The 17,242-nt window shown below is 40.2% G+C and overlaps 1 protein-coding gene across 2 annotated transcripts in view; it reads left to right on the top strand.

Moving 5' to 3' along the window:
* C7H1orf87 (chromosome 7 C1orf87 homolog) overlaps positions 1–17,242 on the top strand; it is an 82,058-nt gene that overhangs the window by 28,983 nt on the left and 35,833 nt on the right. The window contains exons 4-7 of one of the 2 annotated variants that reach the window (XM_002750886.6): positions 2,904–3,044; positions 3,845–4,108; positions 5,794–5,909; positions 10,195–10,360. In XM_002750886.6, coding sequence (XP_002750932.4) covers positions 2,904–3,044; positions 3,845–4,108; positions 5,794–5,909; positions 10,195–10,360 — 687 coding nt within the window. Of the gene's footprint in view, positions 1–2,903; positions 3,045–3,844; positions 4,109–5,793; positions 5,910–10,191; positions 10,361–17,242 lie in introns of both variants that reach the window. The other variant, XM_009001348.5, reaches the window with a different exon arrangement.

The following is a 17,242-nucleotide window of genomic DNA, read 5'->3' as shown; positions in this document are numbered from 1 at the left end:
ATCCCAAGTTCAGAAATGGAGAATATTGATAAAATTTCCCATTTTATCTTTTTTGACATGTTGGGAACACTCTTTGCTTTGGAAAAACAACAGCCCCAGGTGACTTAAATCAAGGGAGAAATCTGAAGCCCAGCCTGCAGCAGGCCGGCACTCCTGCACCAAGAGCTCCTCCCTATTCTCCCATGCTGTTACTCTAGTCTTTTAGCAGATTCAGGGCTGTTCTGGATGTAGGGGTGTCAGCCAGGCGCAAGACAGAGTCCTGAGACACATGGAGGTCATATTATGGGAGGGAGATACACAAATTACAGCAAATAAATATATTATAAGCTTTTAGAACATATAAAATATTTAAAATACATAACACCCATTTTTCACAGCATTCCTGGAAGTACGGTATATTTTCCTCTTTCCATAGGTGAAGCCCAAAATTCAGTCTATGATGTCTAGAACTATAATGGAAGGAGTCACACCTGCCTTGTTCATTTGTGTCTGTAGTGACAAGAATAAAGGCACTTAATATATTTTCATGTTTAAATGAAAGCAAAGGCAACTGAAAGATACCTTGACCCATGGAATGATGAAGTATTGATAACACTTCTTTAAAACACCATCACATAGAAACACATAAACTCTCAGAGGCAAAAAAAAATATTTTTGAATGTGGCTGAAAATTGAAATATTTTATATTACAAATAATTTGCAAAGAAACATATTGTCCTGTGAAGAATATGTCTGAAATACTTAGCCAAATATTTCACAGAGTGAAATTGCTCTGTGGACTAAACATTGAATCTCTCTCATCCTAGGGTAATTGTGAAAAGCAGGATTCAAATGTCGGCACAATTTACTAGGCAGTAAGTTTTGGACAAGTCTGATCTAGTCATTGCTCTATTAATAATATTTTTATGGTTCCCACTGCCCTCAGAATAAAGCACAGATACTAACAAGGCTAAAGGTAATTCATTGCCTTTCTCCTGCCTCTCTCTCTCCAGACTTACCTTTTGCCTTTTCCAAAAGTCAAACTATGCTCTGAAAGCATCATCTCTCTCTTATGTACAGGTATGCACTTTGGAGGTTTTCTATATCCAGTTCACTCTTCATGTAACCCTCTTGTCCTCTCCTCCTCTCTCCCCACTTGTTGGCCTATCCAAATCCAAATCTGACTTATCTTGCAAGCCTAGATTTAGATGCCATTGCCTTCAGACCTGGACCACCAAGTCCAGATCAGGTGGACCCATGGACTTTTCTGAGAGTGGCCTGTAGAATCCCTTTTCTATTATCACAATTACTTGCTGTGCCTCCCACCATCAGCAAGCTCTGTGAGAGCAGGGACTGAGTCTGTTTGTTTTCACTGTAGGGCTTATGACAGTGCCTGGCCCACACTAAACAAACCATAAATGTTTCTTAAATGAAGGAATAAAATTATTTAACTTCTGCAAGCCTTGGCTTTCCAAATGTAAAAGTGTGCTAGTACTACCTACCTTGTATCTCAATTTGTACTGAGTTTTTGTTTTAATCGGATATGGTGAGATAACAGACTTGGAGACAATTGCCTTTGAAACAAGAGTTCATTGTTTTTATTTCACAAGAGAATGAGGGATTCCACACCACACAGGGCCACTTGAGGACTTCAAGGAGGCAGAAGGAGGAGCAAGGAGAGAAAAGCACAAGCCACAGCCTTTCTATGGGGTTTACATGGGAAAGTCAAAGCAGGGCACAGCAAACAGCTTAGAACTGGCACATTGGAATAATTCCACCAACTCTGGGGCAGAGTGACTATCCCTAGTTGTCTGAAACTTAGTCCTGGATTTATTTAGGACAAGAGAATAAAGGCTTGGTGTGTGGGAGTTAAATAAAGGAGGTATTTGGGGGTTTCAGCTCAGGACTGGTTTGCATATGAAAGGTGTGTTAGCAGGCAAGTTGTATGTTTACTTCTCTAGGAGTTAGCTAGTCCTGGCAGGGACAGTTCCCGCCAGCCAGCAAGGCCCACTTTCTCAAGATGTCAAAACACCATAAAACATAAATGATTTAAAAACACAATTAATATACCATGCTCCATGGCAAGAGAGAACAGGATTTTATTATTGATTCTACTTCTATCATTTATTCTATTGCAACTTTTAATGACATTATTCCTGGCCAGGTGCGGTGGCTCAAGCCTGTAATCCCAGCACTTTGGGAGACCGAGGCGGGTGGATCACGAGGTCAAGAGATCAGACCATCCTGGTCAACATGGTGAAACCCCGTCTCTACTAAAAATACGAAAAATTAGTTGGACATGGTGGCGCGCACCTGTAATCCTGACTACTCAGGAGGCTGAGGCAGGAGAATTGCCTGAACCCAGGAGGCGGAAGTTGCGGTGAGCCGAGATCGTGCCATTGCACTCCAGCCTGGGTAACAAGAGCGAAACTCGGTCTCAAAAAAAAGTAATAATAAATAAAAAAATAACATTACTCCTGAAGTATAATATTCTGAGCTTTTTCATCTCTTGTCAAAGTTAACAATTACCTTTGCTTCCCTCCTGAACCTGCTAATTAAAACAGCCTAATGACGCCCTTCTCTATCTAATATTAACCTCACATTTGCCTATACATACCTTATGTTTACCTATTTTTCTTTTTTTTTTTTTGCCTATCACAGATACTTTTCTGCCCAAATGAGACATGCCTCCTTGTGAATATATTTATCTAACATGTGTTAATGCATAATGCTGAAATTGGTGTGAAGGCAAGCTTTCCTCAGTGATGATTCAATGACTTGATGATACATGGGCAGAAGTTCGTTTAGAACTACGACTGTGCTTAAAGAAATTGGTTGGCTTACTCATTTTCTCCCTTCTTTTCTCTTTCTCTTCCCTGCGTCCTCTTCTGCTCCTTGCTTCCCTTTGTCCTTGCTCCGTTAAGATTCCCGGTCGGGCAGATGTCTACTGCTGCTCTGTGCCAGCTGGAGACCAGTCCCTATCCTATGTGCATGGCATTCCCAGGAGAAAGCTTAGAGACTGGTCCCTGGAACAGATGGTGAGAGGTGGCTCTGACCAACATGAGGTGTGTATTCTAAGAGTTGTTGTGTTGTTTCTATTGTGCATGAAGGAGTATTATTTGTGGACAGTATTTTTTGATGTGGAGCAGATGATAAGACAGTCTGAGGGCTGGTCATAGGGGCTCACACCTGTAATGTCAGCACTTTGAGAGGCCAAGGTGGGAGGATTAGTTAAGGCCAGGAGTTTGAGACCAGACTGGACAACATAGTGAGACCCCACCTCCATAAAAAAAAATTTAAAGACCGTCTGAGAATGGACAAATAGACACCAGACTTTGTTTATCCAGTCAGCTTTCCAGGAAGTGTCCTGGGGAGTCACAGGCAAATCTTAAAAATTTCAACCGAACTCCTCATCTTCCTCCAACCTTCTTCCTTTTCTAGGAATTGCTGAGCTCAGAAGGGCCACGATGCTCCCAGTTAACTCAGTCAGGTTATAGATATCGTCTTTGATTTGCATCACCCACGCTAAACTCCCAGTGCCATGGGTCTCCAAAATGTGTTATTCTAAATTCTCATACCATCAAAGCAGTTATTTTGAAAAAGGCAAATGATGTATGTTAAAGCATCTTCTACCAGACCATATACTCTAGGATTTGCTTTCTTCTCCTGAAGGAAAAGAGCTGATGCATTGTAAATAATGAATACACCAGATTGAATGCTCACCTTCAGTGCCACTGACTTGTCCTGCTCCAGGCCAGGCCTGAGAGTGGGTGCTCAGATACCAGCCCCAGTGTGCCTCTGCTTCCTTGCTTTGGTCTTTACTGGCTAATTGAAGAGTCCTGCTCTGTGTTTCATTGTGTGTTAGGATATTGGCCAGAGGCCAAGAGGGACAACAAACGAAGACACTTTTCTTCTTGCTCTGGTCAGAAGAGAACTCAAGTCTCGTCCTTTGAGATCCAACTTATTAGAAAAGCTTCAGACAGAGCTGAAGATCCTGGACCCAATATCTTCAGGATTTCTTCTCCAATCTCAGCTGAGCCATCTCTTTTTGAGGCATGAACTCCCTCTACAGTTACCAACAGTCAAAATCCTTTGTCAGAGATTTTCTAAGAGGGGCTCTCCTGAAATGGTATGGCCACCTTGCTATTGGAAGTGTGGGTTCCTTTTGTTTCTTTAATTCATACCCACCAGGGTAACAGATGAAGAAGTTAGCTACTTTCTTGCAGTGGTAACACTGACTATTATGATTAAAAGCTTATTTATATTCATGTGTAGAAATTTCTAGTTAGAATAGAAAATAGATTTAGGTCTCTTCAATCTGTTTAATTTATCTTTAAAGGGTCTCCCTGCCCCAACTTACATTGTCAGCCTGAACTAAGATCTCCTTCTTATCATCACAATTTCCTAGAAAGTTACAAGTGGGAGGTATCTTTGAAATTTCCTGATTAGGGAACTGAGGCCCAAAGGTTTTGCTGGAACTTGCTCAGGAGACCCAGAGAATTAATGGCAGACCCAATGCTAAGACACAAGTTCCCCAATGACAGGGCCAGAGTTCCTTGGGCACTGTATTTTCTAAGCGCATACCTATGTCTGAATATAAAGTATAGTCCAAGTGTCACCAAATTCAGGGAACCAGAGGAAAATACCCTAAAATAGGAAGAAGTAATAGCAATAAGAAAAATCATTAGTGAGCATGTATGAAGAGAAAGGCAAGAGACAGCACAGACCTTAAAAAAGAAGGCCTGGACTTTAATCTCAATCCCACCATCATTAGCTCTGTGACACGGAGCACACTCTACTTAAGTTCTCCCGTGCCTCAATGATCTCATCCAGAAAACCAGGCCAAAACCAATCTTGCAAATTTAGTCTTGGGATTTAGTAATGCGATAAATGCAACAGAATAGAATTAGTTATATATTTATGAGAAGTATTTAGCAATGCAATATGAATGTATTAGTACAACCTATTTGAATATTCAGTTCACCCAAATCTTCTGGCCTGAGAGCTAGTTTCTATCAGGGACCCTATCTAGCTTTTCTCTCCCACTTCTCACCCCTCTGCTACCCTGGAGCTGTCTGTCCACCAGAGTCCCTGGGATGACATCCAGCTTAGCAGTGGAAATGATGACATTCCTTCAGTCCTTTCCTATGCAGAAAAAGGGTCTTCAGATTTTTCACCTAGCCTAATAAATTTTTGTCTTCAGATTATCTGAATATATCTGCTCAATATATCTAAATATATCTGCTGAATATGCCATATATAATAAAGAGTGGGAAAGAACAAGGGAGAGAGTCAGGGGAGAGGTGAGAATAGAAAGAAAGGCTAAGGTTAGGTTATGCTGTAGTAATGTTTGTGGCTTACAGCAACAAAAGGTTGGTTTTTTTTTTTTTCATTTATATTTCCATAGAGCCAGCCATAGTTCTTCTCAACACCATCATCAGCTTAGCTCCAGGACCCAGGATGATGAAACAGCCACTTTAGGATAGTTTAGGACAGGACAGCAGAAGGGGAAAAAGAGCCCTGGAGGTCTCATGTCAGCTCACAGGGTCTCTGTTCTGCTTATAATACACTGGCCAGAACTAGTCACATGGCCTTACCCAACCACAAGACAACCAGGAAGTACAATTTTACCATTTTTTCAGGAGGGTGAATAATAATCCTTGCTAAAAAGCACCAATAATTATGATATCATATTTTAAGTGTTTTTTTAAATGTTTAATTGTTAAAAATTTGCCAAATACATTTTATCTCAGCAGGTCTCTTTCCTTACTTATAAATTAAATGAGGATGTTCTGTTTCATATTTAATTTTTAGGTGAATTATGAGAAGCTACTCTGGTTTTTAAACAGTGCAGCTTCAGACTATTCGCAGCAAAATAAAGCAGTTGCAGACCAGAGGAAAACTGAGAGTCATGGCAATCATAGCCAAAGGTACTCTTCTCCCTTTTTGTGGGCATATTGTTCCCAGGTGTCTTAGGCTGTGTGGGATGCTATAAAAAAGTTCCGTAAATTGTGTGGCTTATAAAGAACATATATGTATGATTCACAGTTCTGAAGCAAAGCCTGAAAGTCTAAGATCAGGGCACCAGCATGGTTGAGTTCTGGGGAGGACTCTCCCGGGTTGCACACTGCTGACTTCTCTCTGTACCTGCCCCATATGGCAGAAAGAGAGTGCACTGCCTTTCTGGCTTCTCCTTACAAAGATACGCTACGAACTTCCCAAAGCTCATGTCTTGGAAACTTAATCCCTAATGCAACAACAGCACTGGGAGATGGGACCTAACAAGAGGTGATTACATCATAAGGCTCTGCCTTCTTGAATGCATTAATGTCATGATATCAGGAGTGAGTTACTTACAAGAGAGTGGATTTGTTGTAAAACTGGGTTTGTCTCTCACCCTTGCCTCTCCTTGCTCTTCCGCCTTCCACCATAGAATGACGCAGCAAGAAAGTCCCTGCAAGATGCATACCACCAACCTTGCACTTCTTACCCCTGTGAACTGAAGAAATAAAACATCTGTTCTTTATAAATCACCCAATCTCAGATATTCTGTTATAGCAGCCCAAAAATAGACTAAGCCAGGCACTAATCCCACTCATGAGGACTCATGACCAAATCCCACAGGCCCAGCCTTCTGATACTATCACATTGGTATTAGGATTTCAACACGAGAACTTTGAGGGGACGCAGTCAGTCCATGGCACTAGACTCCTAGAGCTGGCAGGGATCTTGAAGGCGTTCACTCGAATACCTCACCCAATGCAGAATCACTTTGCTCTTCCCCAGCACTTGGCTTATGCTCAGAGTTTTCTCTCTCTCTCTTTTTGTGCACAGGCCAACATAAAAAGTTATTTGCAGCAATTGCATATGTTTTTTAACATCAAGCATGTGTCTTTTTGTGAGGTTGCTGTGTGAAAATGAAAAACCTCATTATGAAATAAGAAATGATTGTGTACGAGTGCACAGCTCATCTATAAAGTGTGATTCCAAAAAGATGTTCAGTCAGTCAGCTCCTGGGTTGCAGACACTAGCAAAAAAAAAGGTTTGGGGTTCAGGCATCAATAGTCACTTCATATAATTGCACAGGAAAGAAAGTACTCAAAATAAAAATAGGATGTGAAGAATATAATCAGAGATGAAATGCAATAAAGTATGAAATTCTCTTGTTTTCAAAAAAAAGGTGACAAATTGCAGTGGTTAGGAGCACAGACTCCGTTGCAGAAGCCTGGCCTCAACTATTGTCTTTGCCATTTTGGGGCTATGTGACCTTGGCATTTCTGTGCTTCTATTCTCCAGCTGTCAAGTGGGAATATCATTGATTTATAAGAGTAACTGAGTCAATAAATGCAAAGTTCTAAAGACAGTGCCTGGTACATAGTAAGTACTATGTAAGTGTTTTTATTATTTTTAACTGTTCTTCTAGAAGTGACTCCTTTCAGCTACAAACAATGTGACATGGTGGTTAAGAGCCATGACATTGGAGTTAAGTGTTTTACTCTAGGAAAAAGGTGGGGTGTTTTCGTTGTTTTTTTGAAATGTCTTTGGACCAACTGTTGGACTCGATTCTTTCCTACAGTGTGCCCTCTTTGACTGTGATACCTTCACCACTTATTGAATGTGAGCTGTTTGCCAGGCTTACTTTGCTGGGCACAGTGAATTCCAGGATTGACAGGGCCTAGTCTCTTCCTTTAGGGCTCATCTATAAAGAAAACAATACTGCCATGTGGGCACTCCAGTCAAATATCACTCTGGGAGCAACTGTCTTACTGAGAGCCATAAAGCCCTAGACATTTTTACCAATCAGAAACTACCCTTCACACAATACATACTGTAAAATTTTGGCCCTGAGAGGTCATAGACCATGCAGTAGAATACATGGCCACTCCCTGGCAGATAAGGTCTTATGAGTCCTAGACTGGAAGCTTTTGCTGATACCTAGATAAGGTTAGATCTCTGTTATATAGTCCCATAGCCCTTCTCCTTCATAGCTATTATAGTATTTTCAGTTATTTATTTGACATTTGAGGTTAGGAATCATGGCTGTCCTGGCTAACTCTGTGTCTAGCATAGTTCTAACATAGTTCCTGGCATACAGGAGATGCTCAATAATATTTGTTGAATGTAACTGGCACCTCCAATTATCTAAAGAGCTTACAGAAACTTACTTTCAGGGATACCTGGATATCTGTTCTACAGAAGAGGCACAGAAAGAAATGATTTTGAGCTCATCAGAGAACGCGCTGCTTTATAAAAACCATACAGTATATTTGTAGAAATGCACAACTTATAGCCTGTAATAAAGCCAGGCCCTTCATTAGTTAATGTCTGCATCAGGAAAATTCCCTTCCCATGTTCTGTCAGGTAGAACCTCTAATAGGGTAGCTCTGTGATGTTTTAAAAGATTCCAGCAATGCCAGTGGCAGCAGGGGTAGCAACAGCTCTCATCTCCTAAATTGGACCAGACGAAACAAATTCCTGCCAACAGGCCTTCTAACCCTACCAGCTGCAGTAAATGGGTTCCATACAACACCTGCCTATTCAGTACTCAGTGTACTGAGCTAGGGACCAAAGCTTCATGAATTCCTATCCCCAGAAACTGTCCTTGCAAGAAAAGAGGAAGGAAGACTTACGATTCAGATCTGTAACAGAGACATCTGATTGGCAGTGTTTGGGTTATGTGTCCTTGCAGCAAAGTTAGCCTGGTAAAGCAAATAGTTGGCATTCTCCTCTGCCATAGTGAGAGGTGGACCATCTCATGAGCTGGGGAACTTTTTGGACAGGTGAGTGCACATGCAAAAGTTGGTGACCAAAATAAAGATATATGTCCACTATTTTTTCTCTGTACCTAACTTTTGGAAAATATGTATTATTAAGTAGTTCAGAAGAGTATAATTTGTAGCCAAACCTTGTATGAGAGTCACAGAGCCAAAAGAAATAAGAAAATAAAATAATATAACCTTTAGACAAAGTTATATACATCTGAAATGAATCAATTCCAGGTACTGTACAAGATCCCCAGGGAACAGTAAGGAACAAAAGACTTGACCTCTTAGAGCAGACTACTAGGGAAGTCAGACTTGAAAAAAATAAGGAAATAGAGATGTGATGGCAAGTTGAAGGAGATCTATTAAGGGAAAGAACAAGGCACTATGAATAAGTGTATCAATCAGGGGTGTGCCAGAGCCAGACATGAGGGCCGATGATGCACACCTCTTCCCAACTCCTCATTTAGCGATGCACAGTAGTAGCCTGAAATCAGCCATGGTGGGAGTATTTACACCAGGGAAATCAGTAATGCAACAAATTAGGGCTTTATCTTGTGGAGCTGATTGTTAAAGATTTACCAGTATACCACCGAAAGAAACCCAATTTAGATGGGTAGAAGTTGGGCAATGTCATGGACTGTCCCTCTAGGGAACTTGGTGTTTAACTTGAGACAATGGAAAACAGAAAAGCTTCACAGAGGAAGCAATAGTCCACCTGGATCTGGAGGAACAAATACCTTTGACTGTGAGGGAGTAAATGTATCAAATCATTTCATAAAATCAGTGGCTATAACATCTCAGTCTGTTGTTTTTCAACTATTATTTAAAATAATAATAGTCAGTTAGACAGACCATCTTAATAATTATGTACATTCACATGCCAGACTGTAAGTAGATAATTACTCCCAAACATTTCTGGGTTTTCAGATATAAGGAGCAGAGTCAAGGTTAATGCAGGATATTCAGCTGGTTCAGGATTTCCTCCAAGGCAACTAGATTCCCTTGGTATGGGGATCTGGTGGAATCTTCTTTGCTTTGCTTGTGGCAATGAGCAGTTTAGACATTTCATTTGCCATCAGTAATTATCTGAGTTGAAGAAAAGTATAATCAAGCAGCTAAAGTAAACCACTGCGATCCCTTATTTTCTGTCTCAACCTAGAAAAAAAAAAAAGATATAAAGATAAAGAATTTTGGCCTTTGTTGTAGACATATTGGTTCGTGCATCTTGGAAAAGAGATGGTAGAGCTCACTCAGATGGAGCAGGTTTGAGTTAAGCTATGAAATGTCTGCATGCACCCTGATGACCAGGTTCCCAAGACTGAGAAGGCCTTCGTGGATGGGCTCTCTGGTTTCACAGTGTGTAGCAAAGTTGAGAGATGTAGTAGGAAAGCATGCAGCTGCTTTGAGTGGATCATCCTTTCATAGCCTTCTCCCTTTCCCCTCCAAGCAGCACTCCACCTCAACACTCCAGCACACAGCCAGAAGTCAACAGGGGTCTGTTGGAGATTTTGAAGATGGCACTAAGGACAACCAATGGCAAAGTCAACATAGACAATCTCAATCTGAGTTTTCAAAAAGAAGATCGCTCGTTCTCTGGCTGCCTCCCTCCACCTAAGGTAACCAAAATTCAATTTCAGATTTGTTCCTCTATAAAGGATACTTCAGGGCATTGGGTCTATAGTAAGAAGGCACAGGGCTGATCTGTATTCTGCCTGTGGATCATATTACACAATTGTTTGTTTTCTTTGCCTGAGAAAAACAAGGCAGAAAAGAAAAATAAGGCTGACAAATTGTGAAATATACAGGAATTGTGAAATTAATCCAGAAATTACTTATATTGGGTTTTGTTTTATGTTAATAATAGAGAATATGACAACATCCAAATAACATCTCATAATGGAAAGCAAATATTTTTTCAAGGCCAAGTGTTTATTTCTCACACTCTTTCCTGGCTTCCAATGAGAACAGCATGTGGTGTGTCCCATTCCTTAGGAAAACCAAATTTTAGGGACCGATGTAATTTACTGCCAATACAGGTTATCATGCTGTTTTGGAGCATTAATTAGCAGTGCAGATGTGCTTCATGGAAGAGAATTCAGAACCATATTAATTTGTGGAACTTCTGCAGCCAAATAAATCCCATTATAAGGCTACCATAGATACAGGTAAAATAATAATTACCACCATTACTGTAACTCTATTAACAACACCTCCTCACCACTATACTTTTACTAAGTGCCAAGTGCTGTGCTAAATGCTTTGCTTACATTATCTCATATAACACCTACAATGTTAATTCTGTACAAAATGCTACAAAATCTAGGCAACCCTTATAATACCCACCTAATAAATTTTAAAAACTAGTCTCAAAGAGGCCAATTGAATCACCCAAGAGTCACAGCTAACAAGTGGCAGGGCCAGGATTCAAAGTTAAGAAGAGTTATGAAAACGGAGAGCCAGAAATGGCACTTCATTAGGTAAAGATATCTGGATGAGTCCATTATGTCCAATACACAAAAGTTAGAATTCCAGAAGTTTAGAAAGAGTTGGAAATTGTAGCCCAAAAACTTCCTGTTAGAAAGATTGGAAAATGTCTTTCATCTAGGTATACAGAAGTTAGAATTGAGGGAGTCAGAGAATTTAAAAGAATGGTGATATTTACTAAGGAGCAAGCACATGATATGCTGAAAATGGGTTATTATTCTAGGACAAAAGCATTTTTCTCTTAATTTCCATATTTAAAATCAACTATGCAAAGGCAAAACTGTGTGTGTGTGTGTGTGTGTGTGTGTGTATGTTTGAATATTATACATGCAAGCATATTTCATGGGAAGAGAGATAGAGCATTGCAGGGAGTCCACACATCACATATGGCCTTTACTTGCTTGTGAGAAGATCTACAGAAATAGACTCTTAGTCTAAAAATTCTTAGCAGCAATTTTTTCTTAGATTAGAAACCACATAACCCAATGGTGAAGGTTGAATATTCTCAGATGATACTCATAGAGTGAAACATAAACAACTTGAAAATCAAAATATATTTACTAAACCTCTATGAGTCTCAGATTTTCCACTGGAAAATCTGGGTCCCAAATATCTACCTCCTATGTCTGTGTGAGGATTAAATAAAATAAATATGTGAAGGCATTTAGCATATTATCTGATTTACGAGCCCTCACTGAATATGCTTCCTTTCCTTCTTACATTAAAAAAAAAAAAAAAAAATCAGTGTTTGGTGAGTCTTACTCCCAAACAGCCTAAAAAAGAAGAATATCCCCACAGTCAAGTGATGGCCTCATTGAGGTCTGGTTTTCAGGGCAGACCGTGAATCTTGAATGTTCTTCTCCTGATAACTGGCCCTGAAAGCTTGACTTTATGGTTCAAATCCAAAGAAATGGGCTACATTTTCCTTGAAGCTGGTCTGCCTTTCGTGAGCCATCTGGCATCTCTTAAGACATCTGGAACTCACTCAGAGTATAGTACCGTTCTGGGAGGCGTTAAATAGAATTCTGTTTCCCCAGAACATGAGGCAAATTGAGGCCCAAGGAACATTGGAAGCAAGAAGCAGCCACTATCATACCTCAATTCCTTTACTCCTGAACACGGGACTTCGGATGGACCAGGAAAGGTTATGTCTGAGTTAAAAGGGTGTTTTTTGATGGGGGGGGTTGTTTTGACCAGTAGCTCTGAATTTTCTTTGGGTACAGGAGAGAGAGTCATAGAATATGAAAGCTATCCATTCTCTCTCCAGGAAGATTAAAAAAAAAAATTAAAGCACATCCACACAGCCACCATTTCAGATGGTTCACAGATCATCTGTAACTCTCAAGATAAATAAATGCAGTCTTAAAGGAAAATTCTGTGGGTCTCATCACTAAAATCAATGGAATTTGACCATTCACAAAGATCAGTACTCATCCTGTTCCTCTAGCATACCTTCAATGCAATGATGGCTTTTGTCAGGACTGCTGAAGCAATGTGGATACACATTCATTTATTTAACTTCCCTGACCATCACCCAAGTCAGGTGTAGCTTCAATCGGGTTGTAGAACCTAAGACATTCTATGCATGCAGGCTCAGTTTAACCTTTTTATACACAATCCATATTCTTCACCATTTGAACTCATTCTCTTTCTGCTTCACAGTACAAACCCCTTCCAAAATACTCCCAAACCTGCCTCCCAGAAGAAGCTAGCTATGCTCTAGCTAGCTCCTTCTGTTTTAATTACTGTTTTGTCTTCATTTTCATGTAGCTTCTTCATTATTATTGGGAAGGAGTCCTCTTACTGACAAAGCCTGTGTTGGTGAGTGTGAAGTTTATTATTGTGGCAAGACTGTAGCTAGGACATGTATTTAAGCAGACCAGGACCTAAAGACCTCCTTCTGTAGTTTGTCAGGTTGTTTTTTCATATTTAGTATTTTCCATAACTGTACACTCTGCCTTAAAAGTATAAAAAAAGATTTTTACTGACTTTGAGTCTTTCTCCTCTTTCAATGAAACAGCCACCTTTCTGATAAATATGGCATATTTAATCCATTCTTGCATTTGACATAATAATCACTCAGTGTGTTCTGGGTACTGTGACAGGCACTGGGGACAACAGACTTTTATGGTTTGGGCTCCTGAATTCTCCAGGAGCTCAGGAGAAAGGCAATGTTTTAAACATGTCATCACAATTCTGTGTGATAGGCAGTAACTTTGAACACAGAGAAGGAACACCAATGTGCCCTCACCTGAAAGCTCTCCAAAGGTGATATGTAAACACTGAATCTTAAAGGACAGGCAAGTTTGGCAAATAATGGGGGGACAGGGGGCCGGGCATGGTGGCTCATGCCTGTAATCCCAGCATTTTGGGAGGCCTAGGCAGGCAGATCACGAGGTCAAGAGATTGAGACCATCCTGGCCAACATATGGTGAAACACTGTCTTTACTAAAAATAAAAAAATTGGCTGGGTGTGGTGGTGCACAACTGTAGTCCCAGCTACTCGGGAGGCTGAGGCAGGAGAATCATTTGAACCTAGGAGGCAGAGGTTGCAGTGAGCAGACATACTGCTACTGCACTCCCACCTGGGTGACAGAGCGAGACTCTATCTCAAAAACAAAACAAAAAATGGGGGGACAGGGGTAAAAGTCTCAATGTGAAAGCACTGACATGAGAGCATGGCTAAATCGGGGAACTCTAAGTCCTGCTCAAGTCAACTTTAGAATGGAAACTAGGAGCCAGTTTATTAAGGGTCTTTCTAAGAAGTGTGAATTTTATCCTAAAGGTCCAAAGGAATCATCAAAGGATATTAAACAAATAAATAATATGATCAGATTCAATGGGAAAAAAGAGCATTCCAATTGAATTTGGAGAATTGATTAGAAGCAAGCAAAACCAGGGGCCAAGAGATCTTTTAGAAGGCTGTTTCAATAATCCAGGTGAGATATTATGAGGGTTTAAGCCAATGCAGGAACAGGAGGGATGGAGACACCAAGGAGGTAGAAAAGCAAGTCTCGATGACTAATTGGATACAGGCCCTGACTTAAGAGAAATTGAGAATGACTTGCAAGGTTCTAGCTTTGGCAACTTGATGGTTAGTGGTGCCATTCTCTGAAATAGGAAACAGAAAAGGAGTAAATTGAGAGGGGTAGACGAAGGAGTGATGAGTTCAGTTTTGAACATGTTGACCTTGTAGAGAGGTGAAGACTGAATAGTGACTTAAAACTTTTAAATATGGAGTGGAATTCACAGTAGTTAAGGTTAACCAATGACGTAATGGCAAATGAGAATGGAAGAAGGCTGAGGAGAGCACTCACTGCCCAGGAGTAGGTAAACAAAGAGAAGCCAACAAAGAAAATTCAAAACAGTCGAAGGTGGCACAGGAGTGCTCAAAAACACAAAACAAAACAGAGTTTGGAGAAGGATGGCATGATCGGCCGTGTCCCACACTGCAACGAGATCGCCTATAAATAAGATAGAAAAGTATTCACTAAATTTAAAATCATGGAGGTTGTTAGTAACTTGGTAAACAGTTTAAACAGAATGAAGGGATAAAATGCAAATGAAGCTACCTGTGGGAAAAGAGGGAGCTGAGACAGTGCACACCGCTCTTTCAAGGACCATTTTGGGAAATAAATATTTATTCCACATGTTATCTTTAATAACAGATGTTTTACTTCTGATTAAAAACATTTCCAGCCGGGCCCAGTGGCTCAAGCCTGTAATCCCAGCACTTTGGGAGGCCGAGGCGGGTGGATCACGAGGTCAAGAAATCGAGACCATTCTGGTCAACATGGTGAAACTCCGTCTCTACTAAAAATACAAAAATTAGCTGGGCACTGTGGTGTGTGCCTGTAGTCCCAGCTACTCAGGAGGCTGAGGCAGGAGAATTGCCTGAACCCAGGAGGTGGAGGTTGCGGTGAGCTGAGATCGCGCCATTGCACTCCAGCCTGGGTAAAAAAAAAGAAACTCCATCTCAAAAAAAAAAAAAAAAAAAATTCCTTATTAAACAGAAGAAACTACATAGAAATATTTTCTTACCAAGGGTCATCATTATGAATATTGATGTTTTAAAGGATTTTAATAATAATCGTGATTAACGAGGAACTGCTGTGATTTTCTGGTAGACGTTTCTGTTGCGCCTCTATAACCGGCAGCAGTCAGTTCTTAGCAGCTATCAATCAGTGTGCTTCTAGGAACCCTGATGTACTATTTCTAACATGCTGTTCATTTTAGCCTAAAGCAAAACTCAGTGTTGCCAGAAGTAAGTGATCTGTTTTTAGAATAATCTCTTAATATTGATGTTTAAAAATACGTCAATATGTTCTAACCATGAAGATAGTGCAGTACTTATTTATAGAGTAAAATGGCATAGTGTGACCAATCTGACTCTTGAACTTTATTTTTTGCTAGCCTCCACCCACGCACACTTCTCTCTTCAGTGAATTCAACTCATGCATTCATGCCCTCATTTATCCATATATACATTTATTCAATAATTATTGAGCCTTTATTTTCCAATACTGTGCTAGGCAATGGTGAAAGAAAATGAATGAAACCCAATCCCAGCCCTGAATAAGCTACTGCCTTGTAGAAATGCTCAGCAAATAGCAGATAACTGCTGCCCAGCCTGAAAAGGGATATGATAGCAGAATGGATAGCGTCAAAATATATGCTGCTTCTGTAAAGCACCATGCTCTGTCTCACCCATTATTTACACATGGTTTTCCTCTGCCTGGAATGCCCCCAACTCCTTATTCTTCTAGCAAACTCTATTCATTTTTTCATGTTTCAAATCAATCTTTTTTTTCCTCTTTTAAGCTGAAATTTCTCCTCTATACATAGGAATATGCAAGTTTCAAACCCAGATTGGTTGTCTTTCTTTTCATAAAGACAAATGAAGATGAGCTTTTTGTTGCCATTTTAAAATGTCATTTTTATGATTATTCTGGTATGGTGAGACCAACAGATCAGGAGATAAAATGATTGCTACTGAAAAGATAGTTTGTTTCTCATGGTTGCTGAGAGGAGAGGGCACGCCACACCACACAGAGCCAGAGGAAGTGCGAGGTTCTGTCAGAAGGCAGAAAGAGTGAGGTGAATGTGGGCACAAGACTTTTTTTGTGGGTTTTTGGGAAGGAATGAACAGAGCAGGGTAAGCAGGCTTAGGATCGGCTAGCTTGCATAAACAGCAGGCTCTGTACCTAGCCCCAGGGGGATTGCAGCAGGGAAATAGTGGCTCTGTGAGAGCATCCATAAAGGAGATGGCTGGAGTATGGGCTTTGGTAAGTTGCTTAGCTGATGAAAGGCACACTTTAGGATGGGCAGACTCTCCAGGGTCAACAAAGCCCCATGAAGGTTGAAGCATCAATATAAATGACACGCTTAATACAGGCACTAGACGGAACTTCCTCAAAATAATAACAGTGACTAAAAATAAAAGTCAAGTATCTCTTGTCTGAAATATTTGGGAGCAGCAGTGGCTTGGGTTTTGAATTTCTTGTTGGATTTTGGATAGTTATATATACATAATGAGATACCTTGGGGACAGAACTTCAAATCTAAACACAAAATTCATTTATGTTTCATATGTCACTTATACACATATCCTGGAGGTAATTTTATATAATAATTGTAATAATTTTGTGCATGGAATGAAGTTTGTGTTAAGTACTAATATGTGGAATTCTGCACTTGTGGTGTCCTGTCAGCATTCAAAGTTTCAGATTTTGGATTTTTGGATTAAGGATGTTCAACTGTAGTTATATTTGGACTAAATAACGATTTAGTAACTGCTATTATTTATTTATATATTTATTTACTTACATAGTAATTATTAGAAATGTCTAATTTAATGTAAATAGTCCGAACACTAAACTCTACATTTCTTTTTCCTTTCCTTCTCCCCTTCCTTCCTTCCTTGATACCTCCCTGACTCTCTTTCTCCCTCCCTTGCTTTCTCTCTTCTTCCTTCTTTCATTCCTCTATTTCACTTCTCTCCTCTCCCCTCTTCT

Source organism: Callithrix jacchus, chromosome 7 (genome assembly GCF_049354715.1).
Source record: "Callithrix jacchus isolate 240 chromosome 7, calJac240_pri, whole genome shotgun sequence".
Classification (NCBI taxonomy): domain Eukaryota; kingdom Metazoa; phylum Chordata; class Mammalia; order Primates; family Cebidae; genus Callithrix; species Callithrix jacchus.
The sequence above is the reverse complement of the archived record's forward strand: the minus strand, read 5'-3'. Positions and strand labels throughout refer to the sequence as shown.